The following is a 15,371-nucleotide window of genomic DNA, read 5'->3' on the forward strand; positions in this document are numbered from 1 at the left end:
CGTCACTGTGCTGTATGTTTTTAGAAGATGGAATTCAAAAAATTGTTTTTCATTAAATTATGTGTTTAGTAGTTATACAATGTTCATAAAGGCATTGTTTTGCATAATTTTGAGTAAAATCAAATTTGGATGATTTCAAACCAAGCAACAAACGATGACTGATTTTTCTGCTTCATTCAAAATTATTTCAAATTGAAATGTTTTTCTAAGTGATTTAATTTATTAATGCAGTTGAAAGAAGAAAGTAAACGTTTAGTTGCATGTTTCAAATTTCGATAGTTGAGGACATTAATGTATATTTGGAACTCAATTGCTATTGTGTTAAAATACTCATCAGTATCAAACCAGAATTCAAGTCATATAATATAGCATACAAAATTGCAACTTCAGAGCTGTTTGTGTAAATATCATTGAAACAATGTCTTCACACTTCACCAAATCACAAACCCGCAATTTTATATGCCATTTAAATGCCGTTTTAATGATGCTTCGTTTATTTAGGTTTTTTGTGTCCTCCCCGGAAACAGCTAAAGAATCAGATTTCTTTGTTAGGTTGAAAGAAAATGACAGGCACTCAGATATTGATCATTCCTGTTATGCTCATTCCAGTTCAGATATAGGTGCACACAGTTTCCCTTTCAATAAGTTTATTCTTAAATTTCTTCAATGTTAAAAATGTTTTAATTGCTCATATTTTTTATTGAATGCTTTGTGTTTAAATCAATTTTCTATTCCAGTTGATTCACCTGACTTGTTAAATAAAAGCTGTTCAGTCAAATCAAAGCTATCCATTTTTGCCCGCACGCATGATACAAACATTAATGATCTTTCCTCTGTCACCAGAAGACCCAATGGCGATATTGTTGGCAGTAACACTTCTGTTAATTTTCATAAAATTAACCCTATTATTAGTCCTAGTCCTACAAATTCTTTTCATAGCAATGCTTTAGTAAGAGACACATCACCAATATTCAACGCTATTCATAAAAATCACAACAAAGTCAATACTTTTGGTTGCAACAAAAACAATAAACTTGAACCTTTGATGAAAAAATGTAAGCTTGATGGTGCAACTCCTAAACGCATTGGCAACCTCGAGGTTAATGACGGTGATGACTACGAGAGAGAAAGTCCATTATTGCCTTTAATGGTATCTTCTTCAAGCAAACGAAGTTACAAACCAAAAGCGTGCTTATTCAACAGCCCCGACAATATAGATAGGGCATCTCAGATCAAGAGATCTTTAATATGTAATGATGGAAATGAAAGTCACCATACTGAGGATCCGCATCGCTTCAGTGAAGGAATACGCAGATCATTGTTCTCCATCAATGAGGCAAACTTCTTCAAACACGTTGATTGTTTTGATGATGACTACGAAAATGAAAGTGTAATTCCCAGCGATGATTTTAAAAGCGAAAATCCTCTGGCATCCATCCGCGGACTGAAAGGTGCATATTTTTTGCATTCACGTGGCTTCACTGCTGTCATATTTTTTACTATTATTCATTTCAGGATCTAGTCTCGAAGATAATGCAACTGATGATAGACTTATCAATAACAAGCAAACTAATATTATTAAATGTGATAAAATCAACGTTGCACTACATAATAGTCGTAAAGTCTCTAGGCCATCAGGATTATCCAGGAAAAATTCCAAATCCAAGTTAAGCAACGCTATTGTCAAGGATGACAAGCAGCAAACGTTATCCAATTTTTTCCACACCAAGTTTAGTTTGAATAAAAAGTGAGTAGCGGTTTCGTTTTTCATACACCTTTGTTAATATAATATCTACGCATTTTTTTGGTTTGTGTAGTGATGAGCTGAAAAAATGTTATGTATTGCAATTCAATCTTTCTTTAATTTTAAACAGTCAAAATAATTAAATTATTTGATTAATTATGATATAAAAAAATTAGATATTTTGTGTGCATTTATAACCAAACTTTCAGTTTGCAAAAGTTTTCGCTTTGAAGCTGAATTTTACAACCGCAAAACCTTCAACGTGGTACAGTTTTTTGAGACAGTTCCTTCCCATTTTTGTATAAATTTTTTATGTTATAGTTTTCAAAAAATATTTTTATCGTTCTTAATTGAAATTATTTGTCAAATTAGATTACCAAGAAATGATTTTGGGTCATTTTTATTGTATCACTTGTTCGGAGGCACCAAGTTTTTGGCGGAAATGCGACATGGCGCACAACATCTCCGAATGCAAAAAAGTAAACTATTTACAGAAGTGAATAAATCAGTTTAATTATTTATTATAAGACGTGAAAAATAAGAATGTCTGCAATTTCACCACAAATAAGACTCAACCTTCATTCATGGAAGAACATGCAAACATTCCAAATACGAAACAGTATTAAGAAATTATATAGAAATAATTGTCTTTCTTGCTTATTGTTAGTGTCAGTAGAAGTCTATGGTTGTCAACGGTATACAAAAATAAATAAAACAAAAGGGCCAATTAAAAATAATAGAACAACTCCCCAAGTCATGCTAACATATAAAAAGCAGAAGATTGAGCAGTTTTACATTTTGTTAATAGGTATAACATGTAATGTCCGCACGTAATGTTCATCCATGTAGGTAGGGCTATCCACAACTAAAACCTACTTGCAATTTGATTTCTTTAAATCCTGGAACCAATCAAAGATTGTGATTTTGCAGTGTAACTTGAACATTTCTGACAAATAGTGACAGACATCAATTCAAAGAAAAAATATATTGCCACAGTGTACGTTTTTTGGTTTAAAAAAAAGCTTAATAAAGATGAGAAAAAGTTATGGTGAATGTCCACTCCAAAATAGGATATCTTAAAAATTAACACTAAAATAAAATAGCATAATGGAAAATATATCAAACACAGCAATCCGTCACAATGTCATAACGAACATTCGACATCAAAAACGAGGAAATTGAATGGAACAAATTGACTGGGGCTGTTAATTTCCTTCAGGATGGGTATGGCTATTATCCCACTTTTCATGTTCAACTCCTTCCTTGGGTCGTAGCATCTTCACGTGTACAGCGCTAAACTTTTCCATTTTAGGTGGGATGGGACAGAGTTTATATGTAACTTCATCACCATCTTTTAGAGCACAATCAGTTTCAATGCTTAAAATGATTAAGTATGAATTAATACAACACTTCCCAAAATGTTTTTCATTTAATATTTTGTCAATAAAATTCTTGCTTAATGAGATATTTTAATTAATGGATAATAAGACCCACTCTGAAATATGGACAAATAAAGGTTCTCCACCAGAATTCGGTTGGATGAATCCATGACCTTTTTGTCTACAAAAACTTTTTACTACACCATTGAGGATCGGCCCTGCTGATGCTTTTTGTGACCTGTGTATGTTGCCAACTTTTAAAAATTTCTTTCAATTTCATTTTATTGACTTCATATATTCAGACAAAAAAGATAGTGATAAGATAAATTTTTTACTGAGAATAAGTGCGATTGCGTTTGGTTGGCAAGGGACTGGGCAGATGGAAGGAGTTATGAGCATTTTCACTTTTTCTGGGAGATGTTTTGTGTCCTTCACTCATGTTGGTTTACCTATTTTTAAGGAAAAAAATAATATTTTTGTTAGGTCAAACTTTTAACAAATTATATTTTTACAGCTGGATTTATCATCAACATGCATGGCTGCTGGGTATACTTTAATTTGATCTAATATTCTAATCTGATAATGGTCCCATAAATTAAATATGTACACATATACTTGCACACATTGCATTTGAAGATATATACATGTCATACATAGTATCTAAGCTTAGATTCAGTGTTGAAAATCCATATCATGGTTGCAGTCTATAACCATTCTAATCAACTAATCAAAACAATGTAAAGAGCCAGCAAAGTCTATTCTATACTGTACTAACGATATTTTTATCTTATATTTAATATAAATATAAGTAAGATAGATAAGATAACTTATCTTAGATAAAAAAGAGAAAGTATTTAAAATTAAATAGCTTTGTATTTCTACTAACTTAAGATGAAATAAAATTGTTCAATGATCCAAAATGTCAATCAAAGATATCTCTCAATTGCATTAACTTACTCCTACCGTTATATAAAATTTTCCGGGAGCACTTAGAAAATCAGGAAAATATAGCACACGTTGTACGAAGGTCCAGATGATGCTCCGGAATGTTTTTCTATAGAAAAACTTTTTAGAATAATTTCGATAAAATAAATTTAAGAATAAATATCACTAATTCCCTAAGTGAAAAAATAAGTAAAAATTAACGATTAACCCAGATCAAAAAAATTCAGGCGACGCCCAGCGTTATTGGACGAGTTGTGTTGACGATTATCACAACGAAGTTTACTAAATAAATTGATTGAAAAAAAAGACAAAGATCCAAACATTATAGAAAAACATGTCAGTTTGATGATATAAGTGAGCCGTGTCTATATGTATAGAATAAAATGTCCATATATATATATATATATATTACATGATGATGATATATATATTACATGATGATGATTAGCCATTTAGTCGAAGTCGACTTTCGGCCACTTTATGGATCTGTCTTTTCCATGCGTTCCTGTCCTCGACGATTATTTTAAGTTCTGAGATCGTCATTTTGCTGGCCGATGTGATTGTATCAAGCCAACGTATTCTTTGCCGTTCTTTTCTTCTCGTCCCACTTACTTTACCTAGCATCATTGAAGTTTCCAGCGCCGAATTTGGGTGCATAACATGGCCGAAAAAGGAGAGTTGTTGTTTGACGATTTTGCCCTCAAGCGACATTTTTGGCTTGATACTGTCCAAGACCGTCTTATTTGTTGTTCGCGATGTCCAGGGGATACGCAGTAGTCTTCTCCAACACCAAAGTTCAAAAGCGTTGATTCTTCTTTCTGCTTTCTTGATTGTCCAACTTTCACATCCATAAATTGTTATGGGCAAGACAATGGCGTTGACGAGTCTCGTTTTGGTTGCAATGCTCACATCCTTGCTCCTCCAGATTTTATCTATTCCTTGCATTGCAGCCCGGCCGAGTGCAATCCGCCTTTTGATCTCTGGTCCAGATTCGCCGTTTCGGTCAACTTTGGCTCCCTGGAAAATGAAATCTTGCACTGTCTCGATCTGTTCATTGTTGATCTTGATGTTTACTGCATCATTGCATGCCGTTGTCATTACTTTCGTTTTATTGACGTTGAGGTACATATTGACGTTGAGGTACAGTCCCATGCGTTCACTTTCCTCTTGAACTCGTTGGATCAAGTATTTCAGGTCTTTCTCACTTTCTGCGAGTATAGTTGTGTCATCCGCATATCGCAGGTTGTTAATAGTCCTACCTCCAAGTCGGACTCCGATTGTGGTCTCGTCCAGATTGCATCGTCGCATGATGGTTTCGGCATACAGGTTAAACAGAGCTGGGGATAAAATGCATCCCTGCCTGACGCCTTTACCGATTTTGAACCAATCGGTGTTACCATACGTTGTTCTGATAGTTGCTGCCTGATTGGAGTACAGAATATATTACATAAAATCGTTAATATATGTTGATAATTGAGATACTTTCATTTTTTTAAAATCAATATTGAACACTTTTTAAACAAACATTTTTTTAAAGGCAGTTAAGAAAAAAACATGAAAGTACGCTGATGTCTCAACTAATCACTGATTAGTGATTAGTGGAAATTGTTCTCGCTTCTTCTTAACTCGTGTTAAACAATCTTTTGCTAAATTTGCTTTTGCTTTTTCTGGTCTTTTTCTCTGGAATTCTCTATTTACTTCTCTGACTATTTCTCCATTACTGACAAAGTTCAGAGCGGATCTCAAGACCCATCTGTTTGCAAAATTCATTGAGGAGTGCTGTTGAACATTGCGGAAATAGCGTTTTACAAGCTAATTGAGTTATTGATTGAAGGAAACAATCATATATGTGGTTTGTATACATAGAATATACATGTATATATTCTATATATAATATATATATATATTATTTTAATTATGGGCTCGTGGTGGCCTAACGATTAAGGTCGTTTGGTGCTGTTTTGCATTTCGTGCAGTGACAGAGTTAGATATACGACAAAAGGGATTCTCTGTCTACCACAGGCTTTTTTTTATAATCAACTTTATCCAGACGATTCTTATATATATATATATATATATATATATATATATATTTACAATATTCTATAAATTCTACCGAATGTTTGGCGTTAATATGTTTGTCGTTCGTTTTTTCGATTTTTCTCACTAAAGTTTTTTGGTGAACGTTTAGTTTATTAAAATTCAAAATAAACTTATTTTTCGAATTTATGCTGCAAATAAGGCCATATTTCGATTCCGAATGAATCATCGTCAGTGCTCCTTGTTGTATATATAGGGAAATATTGACTGTCAAGATTAACTTTGACGTTGTAAAAATTAACTTTGGTGTTGTAAAATTGAACTTTGATGCGAATTAGGTGTCAGGTTTCTTAATTGGCTGGTCATCTTCTTTGGTCTCCTTTTCTTCATCGATAGCATCATATTCTTCTTTGTCACTATTTACGATGCTAGTTTTTATTACTTCTTTGTTTTCGTTGTTGGTTAAGCACCGGGTTGGAAGTGAGGTTGTCATTTTTTGTTGTATATTTATTTTTGGTTTATTGATGTCGATTAGGACTGCTTCTGCAATTTTAAGATGCGTGTAGTTGCTGTTCTGGTATATTACTTTGGTGTTGCTGTCGACAGCAACACCAAAGTAATATACCAGAATTCGACAGCAAAACCTGCGACACCACACCACAACAGCCGACTTCAATATCTATCGAGGAACCTGCAACTGATTTGAGCAACCATTTCCGCAGTGCTTCCAATGTATCAACACTTTGTTCAGCGACATTTTCTAGAAGCAACACCTCGAAAACATCTCCATATATCAACTGCATGAGCTTTAAAAAAGATCCTTGCAAAGTTAATCGCTATCCGTCTGCTTGTTCAATTAAGGTCATCTGCACATCTCATGAGTTGCATTTGAAATGTCCATGCTGTTCAGCCGTTAAAAAATGCAACCTGGACTCAATTATTACTACTTGTTGAAACACATCTTTAACGAAGATCATCTTCATAAGTTAATGCAGCAACTCAAAAACTGCGTTTGCTCATCAGATAAGTTTGACAAACAGGAAAACCTCAAAATAACGAAAAGAAAAAATTCACTGCCTAGAAGAGTGGCAAAGTCTCTTGTTGGTCGATTGAGACGTTTGAAGAAACGAAAAAATTCAAACGTTGAGGCTCCACAGATGCAATGTGTTTTATAAATATTTCATGGACTTCGTTTTAGCATTGCTTCTTTTATATTGTTCATTTTTGATATCATCTTTTAAATTTTAAATGACAATAATAACAAATGTAACAATATGTAACAAATGTTTAATATTTTGATTTGATACGCAAACACGATGTCATGAATGTTTGTTGTTGAGTCGTACGAATTTTTAAAATTATATTTGGTTTAAAAAACGACAGTTGTTAACAAAAGTTGAAAAAATATTTTTCTAAAAATTATGTTCAAGCCTCCTAAGAATATTTAAAAACAATTTTGGTTCAAATAAAAAGTCTCTTTTTTTATTTAAAAAAATAGACCGATATTTGATTGTTAAAATAAAATTTATGAAAATTAAACAATTAAATTTGTAGGAATTAACCTAGATTCCAAATTTACTTTTAACTCAAAAGTCCAAAATGTTTGTATTAAACTGGCAGAAACATTTGGCATGCTTAACAGAATCAAGTTCATCTTTCAAAAAATGTACTGAATCTTTTGTACAAATGATTATGTTCTCGGCACATCGCATATTGCAACACGGTATCGGCAGGCTTTTACAAAAGAAACATTAATACGATGAATTTAATGCTGATTAGAGTACAGTGTACATACAAGCTTACATTTCATTGATTATCGATTAGACTATGTACAGTTTTTATATTTTATCATTTTGATTATAAAAATAAAAAGAGGTGTTCAAACATATTGTATTACAATTAAGTTAATTTATTAGGTTATTGTAATCAGACAATATTTTTTCAAGGTTTGGAACCAGTCGGCAAGCAAAAAACCATAAATTGCGATTGATACACAAATCCGGAGTGCTGGATCCCGATTAAATTAGGTTAAATTTGTCTCCATCTGTTTTGGAAAAAGGAAAATCCGGTACAAGCCTATTCAAAACAACCTCTTCAACTTCTGTCTAGACTAAACAAATGAGCACTTGAATATGTCCTGAATGACTTCTAGAACTTTTGTTGAGATTTGCACAACTTAACACTCGCTGTATATTTCTTAATGGCCGCAATTTTCTGTAAGAATGAAATTCAAAAATGTTTTGCTAGTTAGAAAACGTTTGGTTAGCGGGGCACAATCTTAGTGAAAAGAAAAACTACATTGATATCAAGATTAAGTGAACGCAATCATCTGGTGTCATCGGACTTCGATGATTTGGTTATTCTGCTTTTCCGATCTTCTAAATTTACAAAAAGAAAATTTGCTGTGATGGCTGAAATATGGAACCCACATCTTGTATACAGGCTTGGACTGGACCGCCGGGACACCGGAAAATTCCAGGTGGGCCGGTGGCTGCCAGCTGCCAAAGAAGTTATTAAATTTTCAGTTTTAGCAGAAAATTTAATTCAATTTTTCAAGAAGCTACAAATTTTTCTAAATTGACAGATAATAAACTAGACAAAAACAAATGTCGACACTGAGGTGCAAAGTGTTTTGAAGGAAAAAAAAGAATTATAACCATCCAACCGCTAAAAGTGTGGAAGATAAATTATGTGTCACTTTTCACAACTTGGTTATGGATCAAGTAATTAATAGTTTAAAACAGGTTCCCTGGGCATAGTGGTTTTTACGCTGTTTTTTTTTATTTTAGATTAGTTTATATTCAAAAATTTTTTTAGAAATTTTGAAAAGAAAGTTTAGTGACGCACTGCAACACTTGAATGAGCTGCTCAAAAATTTGATGACATTTTAACAAAAAATTACTTTGTTGGATTTTGTAAGGAAACGGAGAAGTACTCCAACAACTCTCGAAGATGGGTATAATTTGATCTTTGAAATGGAAGTGGATGACGGTTAACATCAGAATCAGTAGAATTACTAGAAAGTATGTAGACCATCTCATCAGTTGAAAACAGCAACAATCACTAATATAAATGCAAATTTTTTAGACAATAATTTATTTTATTTAAGTTTATCATTGCTGTTATTTTGTTCTTCAAACGTCTTATTTGAAGTGTTTGCTTATTCAAATTTGTATTTGGCTTTTAAATTTGTTTTGACATTATCCTCACTATAGTCGTTGTCGAAATTGAAATACATTTTGAACTAATTTTGGATTTTGCCGAGCCAGTCAACTTTACAATGATTTATGATGATGTCTTACAAAAAGGACCTCTTCCCAAGAATCAACAACAGTAAAATCATTGAATTTTTAGCATACGCAAATCCGACAAATTGAATATGTACGTAGTGATGAACAGAACCGACTACAACAACCAAACCTCTAATATTTTGTCAGATACCAAAGATCCAACAACAGTTATCAAAACATCTACTAATAAACTTATCGCACAAGTCAACTTAACCCCCACTTTTGTTAAGCCCACTCCAATAGTCGGCGATTTTAAACCGGGAAACATTTATGGCAACGTTTTGCATTCAACAGAAATATAACTCCATGAATTTTTAGCATCAATAAGTCAATTTTTGGAATAAGTTTCAAAGCACGACAGCTCTCGGACGTTTTTTCATTTGCTCGTGTTTTACTAAATAATTCTTAAAAAATTGGTTGTTTCCTTAAATTTTTGGATAATTTGGCTGCAAGTATTGAGAGATTCTCAAAGGTTATTTCATTTTCTTCTGGAGTGGAATTTTTGAATTTATTTCGAATTTATCCATATATTCTTAATTAGTTGTCAAATTGAAATAAACTATAAAGGATAGTTTAAAATTGTCTCACTGAGGTGCGTTATATATCTGTTGCCAGTCAACACAAGAAGTATACTACTGTTTTTGAGACGTATCGATATATTGTACAGATCTCCTTACTGTCTGTACGTGTACAGTACAATTCATGTTGAGTTGTTTGTTTATTAACCATTTTATGAATAAGAATAATGATATAATAGACTCGTTGGCAAATAACGTAGTCAACAGCCTTAACTCCATAGTAGAAAGCATTAAGCAAACAAACCGACTGAAGCAAATTGAAAACATGACAAACTCAGATACGGTCATTAAAGCTAAAAATGCTAAAACCGTACAAAATATTAACTTAGACACAAAAAAATCATAGCTCAACAGAGATTACGTTGCACCACAATAGAAAATTTATCAAGAACGCAAACAATTAAATCCTGAAAATACCGCATTAAACCGTCTATTGTGCTTCGGCATCCTTCAAAAGAATGTTAAGGTCGTTTATGGAACGAAAAAAATTTGCGAATTGAGGGCAGTGCCTCAACCTGTTGAAAAATCGGTTATTTATCTGGAAAAAATGAGCTCAGAAGTAGATGATGCTCAGATATCAAATTACCTCAAGAAAAATGGCATGTCCGTAATTAAAATATGTCCCATTATTATTAAAAACGTTAAAAATACCAGCAAAAGCATTTAAAATAATTCTAAAAAATGTTGAATATGCAAAACTAACTGTTGACCCCATGTTTCGGCCGGATGGTAGTGTCATCAGAGACTGGATTATCGCGTCCGTCAGATTCACAAATTAATAAATCACACACAAATAACGTTTTTAAGACGCCAAATACAAATCAAATTGTCCAACTAACTAACAAAACACCATCATATGATATATTGAAGTCCAACTAACGAACAAAACACCATCATCTATAAAAATTTCTAACAATGACCAATTAAATGATCTGACAGTCGACAGATATATATGATGGGTGAGAAATGAGCAATTCAAAAAAAATAGCAATCGTTGATAATTGAATTGGCTACAACAAATCAACATTTAATTAATTTTTTTATAGATCATTACATGTTTAACATTTTTAATGACCATTCGTCAGGAAATAATTGTTTCTTTAATAAATATAAAACTTCCTTTTATAACTGTCAGCAACATAATCCAAGTATGCTAAAATGTATTACTCCATCAATAAAACTGAAATCTTGCTTTAAAATAGTAAAGTTGAATTGTCATAGTATTATCAATAAATTGGATAGACTCAAAATATTAATCCAAGAGACTGATATTTTTTGATGTCATCTGTTTATCATTTGCCTGGTTGAACGGTAGCAACAATTCGTTAATTTCTTCAGATAACTGTCAGTTTTTAATCAAAAATGGAATGAAAGGTAGGTCCAGGCGGCGAAACGGCAATTTTTATTAACAAATCAATTGATTGTTGGATTAGAAATGTTAGTGATGACGATACTTTTGAATCAATTGCCATTGAGATTAATAACCAAGGCAAGTAAAACCCTATTATAATAAATGTCTATAGACCCCCATCGACAAATATAAATTTATTTTTGAATCATTTGGAGATTTAATGCATGATGTTATAAAAGAACTAAAATTGGTATGTATAAAAGGGGATTTAAATATTGATTCATCAATTGAAACGACTGCAAGTCATCGTTTTTTAAATTTAATGTCTTCCTTCTCCAATGTATTTCAATATTAACGTGCCAACTAGAACATCTGCAACATCTAGCACCATCACAAATATTTTTTTTACAAATAGTCTGGTCTGGGGTCTTTTTTAGCGGTACTTTTTTGTCAGATTTATCTGATCACTTTCTTATATTTGTAGCATTTCTTTTCTTGAATTGTAAAGACCATATTTCATATCATAACACTATTTTAAAGAATTTGAACAAACTCAATGTTGCTTTATCTAATCACCATTGATCCGATACTTTGGATGAGAAAGATTGCTATTCGGATTTTAGTAATTTTTGGGCAACCATTGAAAATTTATTTACAAAGTTTTGCCCATATACCTCTCGGAAAATTAACAAATTAAGAAACTGAAATGTAAAAAAATTGTTCATTTAGAAAATATAAGAAAACCTTCTCTAATGACCCGGAAATAAGATATTAGAAATTTAGAAATAAATTAAATAATCTAATTAAAATAGCAAAAATAAATAACTATAATAATATTTTTAATAATTCAAATTTAAATATGAAGAAAAAATAGAAAATACTTAACAATCTTGACAAAACAATAAAAAGCAAAATAATATAACGCTAGTCAACAACGGTACAACCATAAAAGACAATAAAAAAATGGCTAATATTTTTAACAATTATTTTATAAATCTCTTCACATCTAAGTCTGCCACTAACAAAAATTCTAAAAGTTTTTAAGTTTTTTCAAAAGTCCATCTTATTCGTTCTATTTATCACCGACCAATCCATGTGAAGTTATTAAAATTGTCAATTCCTTTTCCAATTCATCCAGTCTGGATCAATATAAAATATCTAACAAAATTTTAAAACATGTCATTAACTCAAAAAGTGTTATATTTTTCCATTTGTTTAAACTTTCATTGTCAAGTGGTGTTTTCCCAAATTGCTAGAGTTGTTCCAATTCATAAGTCTAACTCAGTATATAATGTTGAAAATTACAGACCGATTAGCATTCTAAGTTCAGTTTCAGAAATTCTCGAAAACAGTGCCGATTACTGATCACAAAAATCAGTTTGGATTTTGTAAAAGGTCGGAAGCAGTTATAGGTGCGATGAACGAGAATGTCTTCGGTTTGAGCATAGAAATGTCGGTCTCATTAGTTTTCCTGGATTTTGCGAAAGCTTTCGACTCGATCCCACATGATATTTTATAAATGAAGTTGGAGAGTTATGGGATAAGAGGCATTTCTCTAAAATGGTTTGCGAACTACTTGTCGGCAAGACTTTCAATGTATCAAAGGTTTTAACTCCAAACTGAGACAAGTGGGCTGTGGTGTACCGCTGGGCAGCATTTTAGGCCTTAAGTTGTTTAATTTTTTTATTAATGATATTGTCAATGTCGTTCAACAATCTACTCCCACCATATATATGCAGATGATTCGACTATAATAACAACGCTTCATAAGATATCCGATCTAGAGGTAAATACTAATATTGGCCTGCATAATATCAATAACTGGGCTGTTTTAAAAATAAATATCAAAAAAACAAAATATATTTTCTTTACTAAGAAAAAAGATATTTTAAATAGAGTTACTATAAAAATTAGTGTTTAATTAATTGAAAAAGTAGATGAATTTAAACCGCTTGAAATTGTAATTGGCTCTGAAATGATTTTTAAAAAACATGTTGATTTAATTTTAATAAAAATAAATAGAAACACAAGTATAATTAACAGAATTAAAAATCAATTAACAGATAACTTTTAATTTTGTTTTTTTATGCTTTTATCTATTCGCATTTATTCTATGAAAATCTTGTTTGGGAAAATAATATAAAAGTTACTTGCAAAAAATATATGTATTGCAAAAAAGAATGATTAAAATTATTTCTTATAGAAAAATATAAATAATAAATTAATAAATTAAAAATTTTACATATAAACGAATTAAATTATTTTGAATTATGTTGCTTCGTCCATAAAATTTTGTACAGTAATATACAATTCATAGACATAAAATCAAACATAGACAAAAAATAGACAAAATTCAAGACAAATAATTGCTAGAATCTTTTGTTAAACAATCTCAGGATGATAAGTTGGTATATACGGTATTCTGCTAAAGGATAAATTAATTTAAAAATACAATCTCAGATAAGAATATTTGTTTTTATGGAATCTCAAATTGCCTTTGTTATTATGGAATCTCAAACAGACTGCGGTTTTATATTCGACAATACCTCACAAGTATGCCGTTTAAATACAAATTAAAAAAATTTCTCTAACGTTAAACATAAAGTAGGTTTACTATTTACTGTAAAATAAGGTTTTTTTGTCTTTTTTATTATTTTTTAATGTTTTTTTTTATATTACATGGTTTTAATAATTGTGTCTTTAGATATTAATTTTTTTGATATTAAATAACATAAATTAAAAACGTTTTTTTCCTATTTCCGTTTTTACTTTTCCTTTTCTAATTGATGTTTATTCTTTTGTTGTATATATATTATCTTTCAGTAAAAATATCTTCATTCAAAAAGGTCTTCCAGAAAAAATGCCTTCAAGAAAAAAAGTCTTCAAGAAAAATGTCTTCCAGAAAAAACGTCTTCAGGAAAAAAAGTCTTCCTGAAAAAAATCCAACGATACTATTTTATTTTTAAAATATTCATACATACAAAAATGAAATTACATTTTTACATAAAAAATTTGTTACAATAAAAATTAATAAATTAATAAAAATCATAATAACTTTATTATGTTCTTTGTGTATTAATATTATCTGAGAGGTTTATTGGAATGGATTATAGGGTTGTTAAAGTGTTACAGCATGTGCCAAAAACGGTTCTAGGACAATTACCCCCCGGACAAATACCCCCCACGCAAATAACTCCCCGGACAATTATCTACCGGACAATTACCCTCCGAACAAAAAACCCCCCAAACAATATACCCCCGGACAAATACCCCCCGCACGCATATAACCGCCCGGACAAATACCCCCAAAACAAAATACCCCCAGGACAATTACTCCCCGGACAATTTTTGTTTTAAAATTATGATTTATATTATTATTATTAATATTAACAGACAATACGATACGAGATAGAATGCAATTACTTATTAATTTATAATTATTGTAATGATCATCAGATACACTTTTAAATACAGACAGCCAAAAAACACAAATCGTTGATGATAAAGAATTAAACATTATGCAAAAGACCATAAACATATAATTAAGTAAATTGGTTCTCAAGCTTTCTAGCGCAAATTGGCATGTAAATTTAGAACAATCAATGATGATTGATGATGAGAAAGCAATTCGCATGCATTTAATCAATAGTGTAATTTAAATTTAAAAAAAAAATAGGATTTTATTTCAAGGTTTCTTTGTGTGGTAATATCATATAAAAAGTTTATTGGCATGGACTTTAAAGTTGTAAAAATTTTAATCGTTATTTTATTCTGTTACTATGGAAATTATTGAAAATAATAAAGGAGGTCAGAAGTTGTGTTTGGAAGGGTATATGTATACAAAAAAATTGAGTAGAGGAGCAACGATTCGTTGGCAATGCTCTAGAAAAACATTTTTCAACTGTTTAGGAGCAATTTCAACAAACATTGAGGTAAATAATCAATATATCTTTTTATTTGTTAATCTGATATATAAATATAAATTCATTTCAATATATATATATTGTCTTTACTAAATTATATAATTAGATTACTGAAATAAAG

General features: G+C 31.1%; 3 protein-coding genes across 3 annotated transcripts; all 3 read right to left on the reverse strand.

Moving 5' to 3' along the window:
* Positions 1-2,982: 2,982 nt before the first annotated feature.
* On the reverse strand, positions 2,983-3,502 carry HELRODRAFT_152303 (hypothetical protein; the record flags this gene model as incomplete). Its single annotated transcript, XM_009021049.1, has 3 exons — positions 2,983-3,121; positions 3,239-3,361; positions 3,459-3,502. Coding segments are annotated over 3 exons (306 nt in total), but the record flags the coding sequence as incomplete, so codon positions are not given.
* Positions 3,503-5,649: 2,147 nt separating this feature from the next.
* Positions 5,650-6,911, reverse strand: HELRODRAFT_161080 (hypothetical protein; the record flags this gene model as incomplete). Its single annotated transcript, XM_009021050.1, has 2 exons — positions 5,650-5,847; positions 6,753-6,911. 2 exons carry the CDS (start codon positions 6,909-6,911, stop codon positions 5,650-5,652), a joined length of 357 nt encoding a protein of 118 aa, XP_009019298.1.
* A 1,345-nt stretch (positions 6,912-8,256) lies between these two features.
* On the reverse strand, positions 8,257-9,144 carry HELRODRAFT_161081 (hypothetical protein; the record flags this gene model as incomplete). Its single annotated transcript, XM_009021051.1, has 3 exons — positions 8,257-8,322; positions 8,453-8,606; positions 9,011-9,144. The coding sequence occupies 3 exons, from the start codon at positions 9,142-9,144 to the stop codon at positions 8,257-8,259; spliced, it is 354 nt and encodes a 117-aa protein (XP_009019299.1).
* Between the last annotated feature and the right edge of the window lie 6,227 nt (positions 9,145-15,371).

This window comes from Helobdella robusta (assembly GCF_000326865.2).
Source record: "Helobdella robusta unplaced genomic scaffold HELROscaffold_3, whole genome shotgun sequence".
In the NCBI taxonomy this organism is placed as follows: Eukaryota; Metazoa; Annelida; class Clitellata; order Rhynchobdellida; family Glossiphoniidae; genus Helobdella; species Helobdella robusta.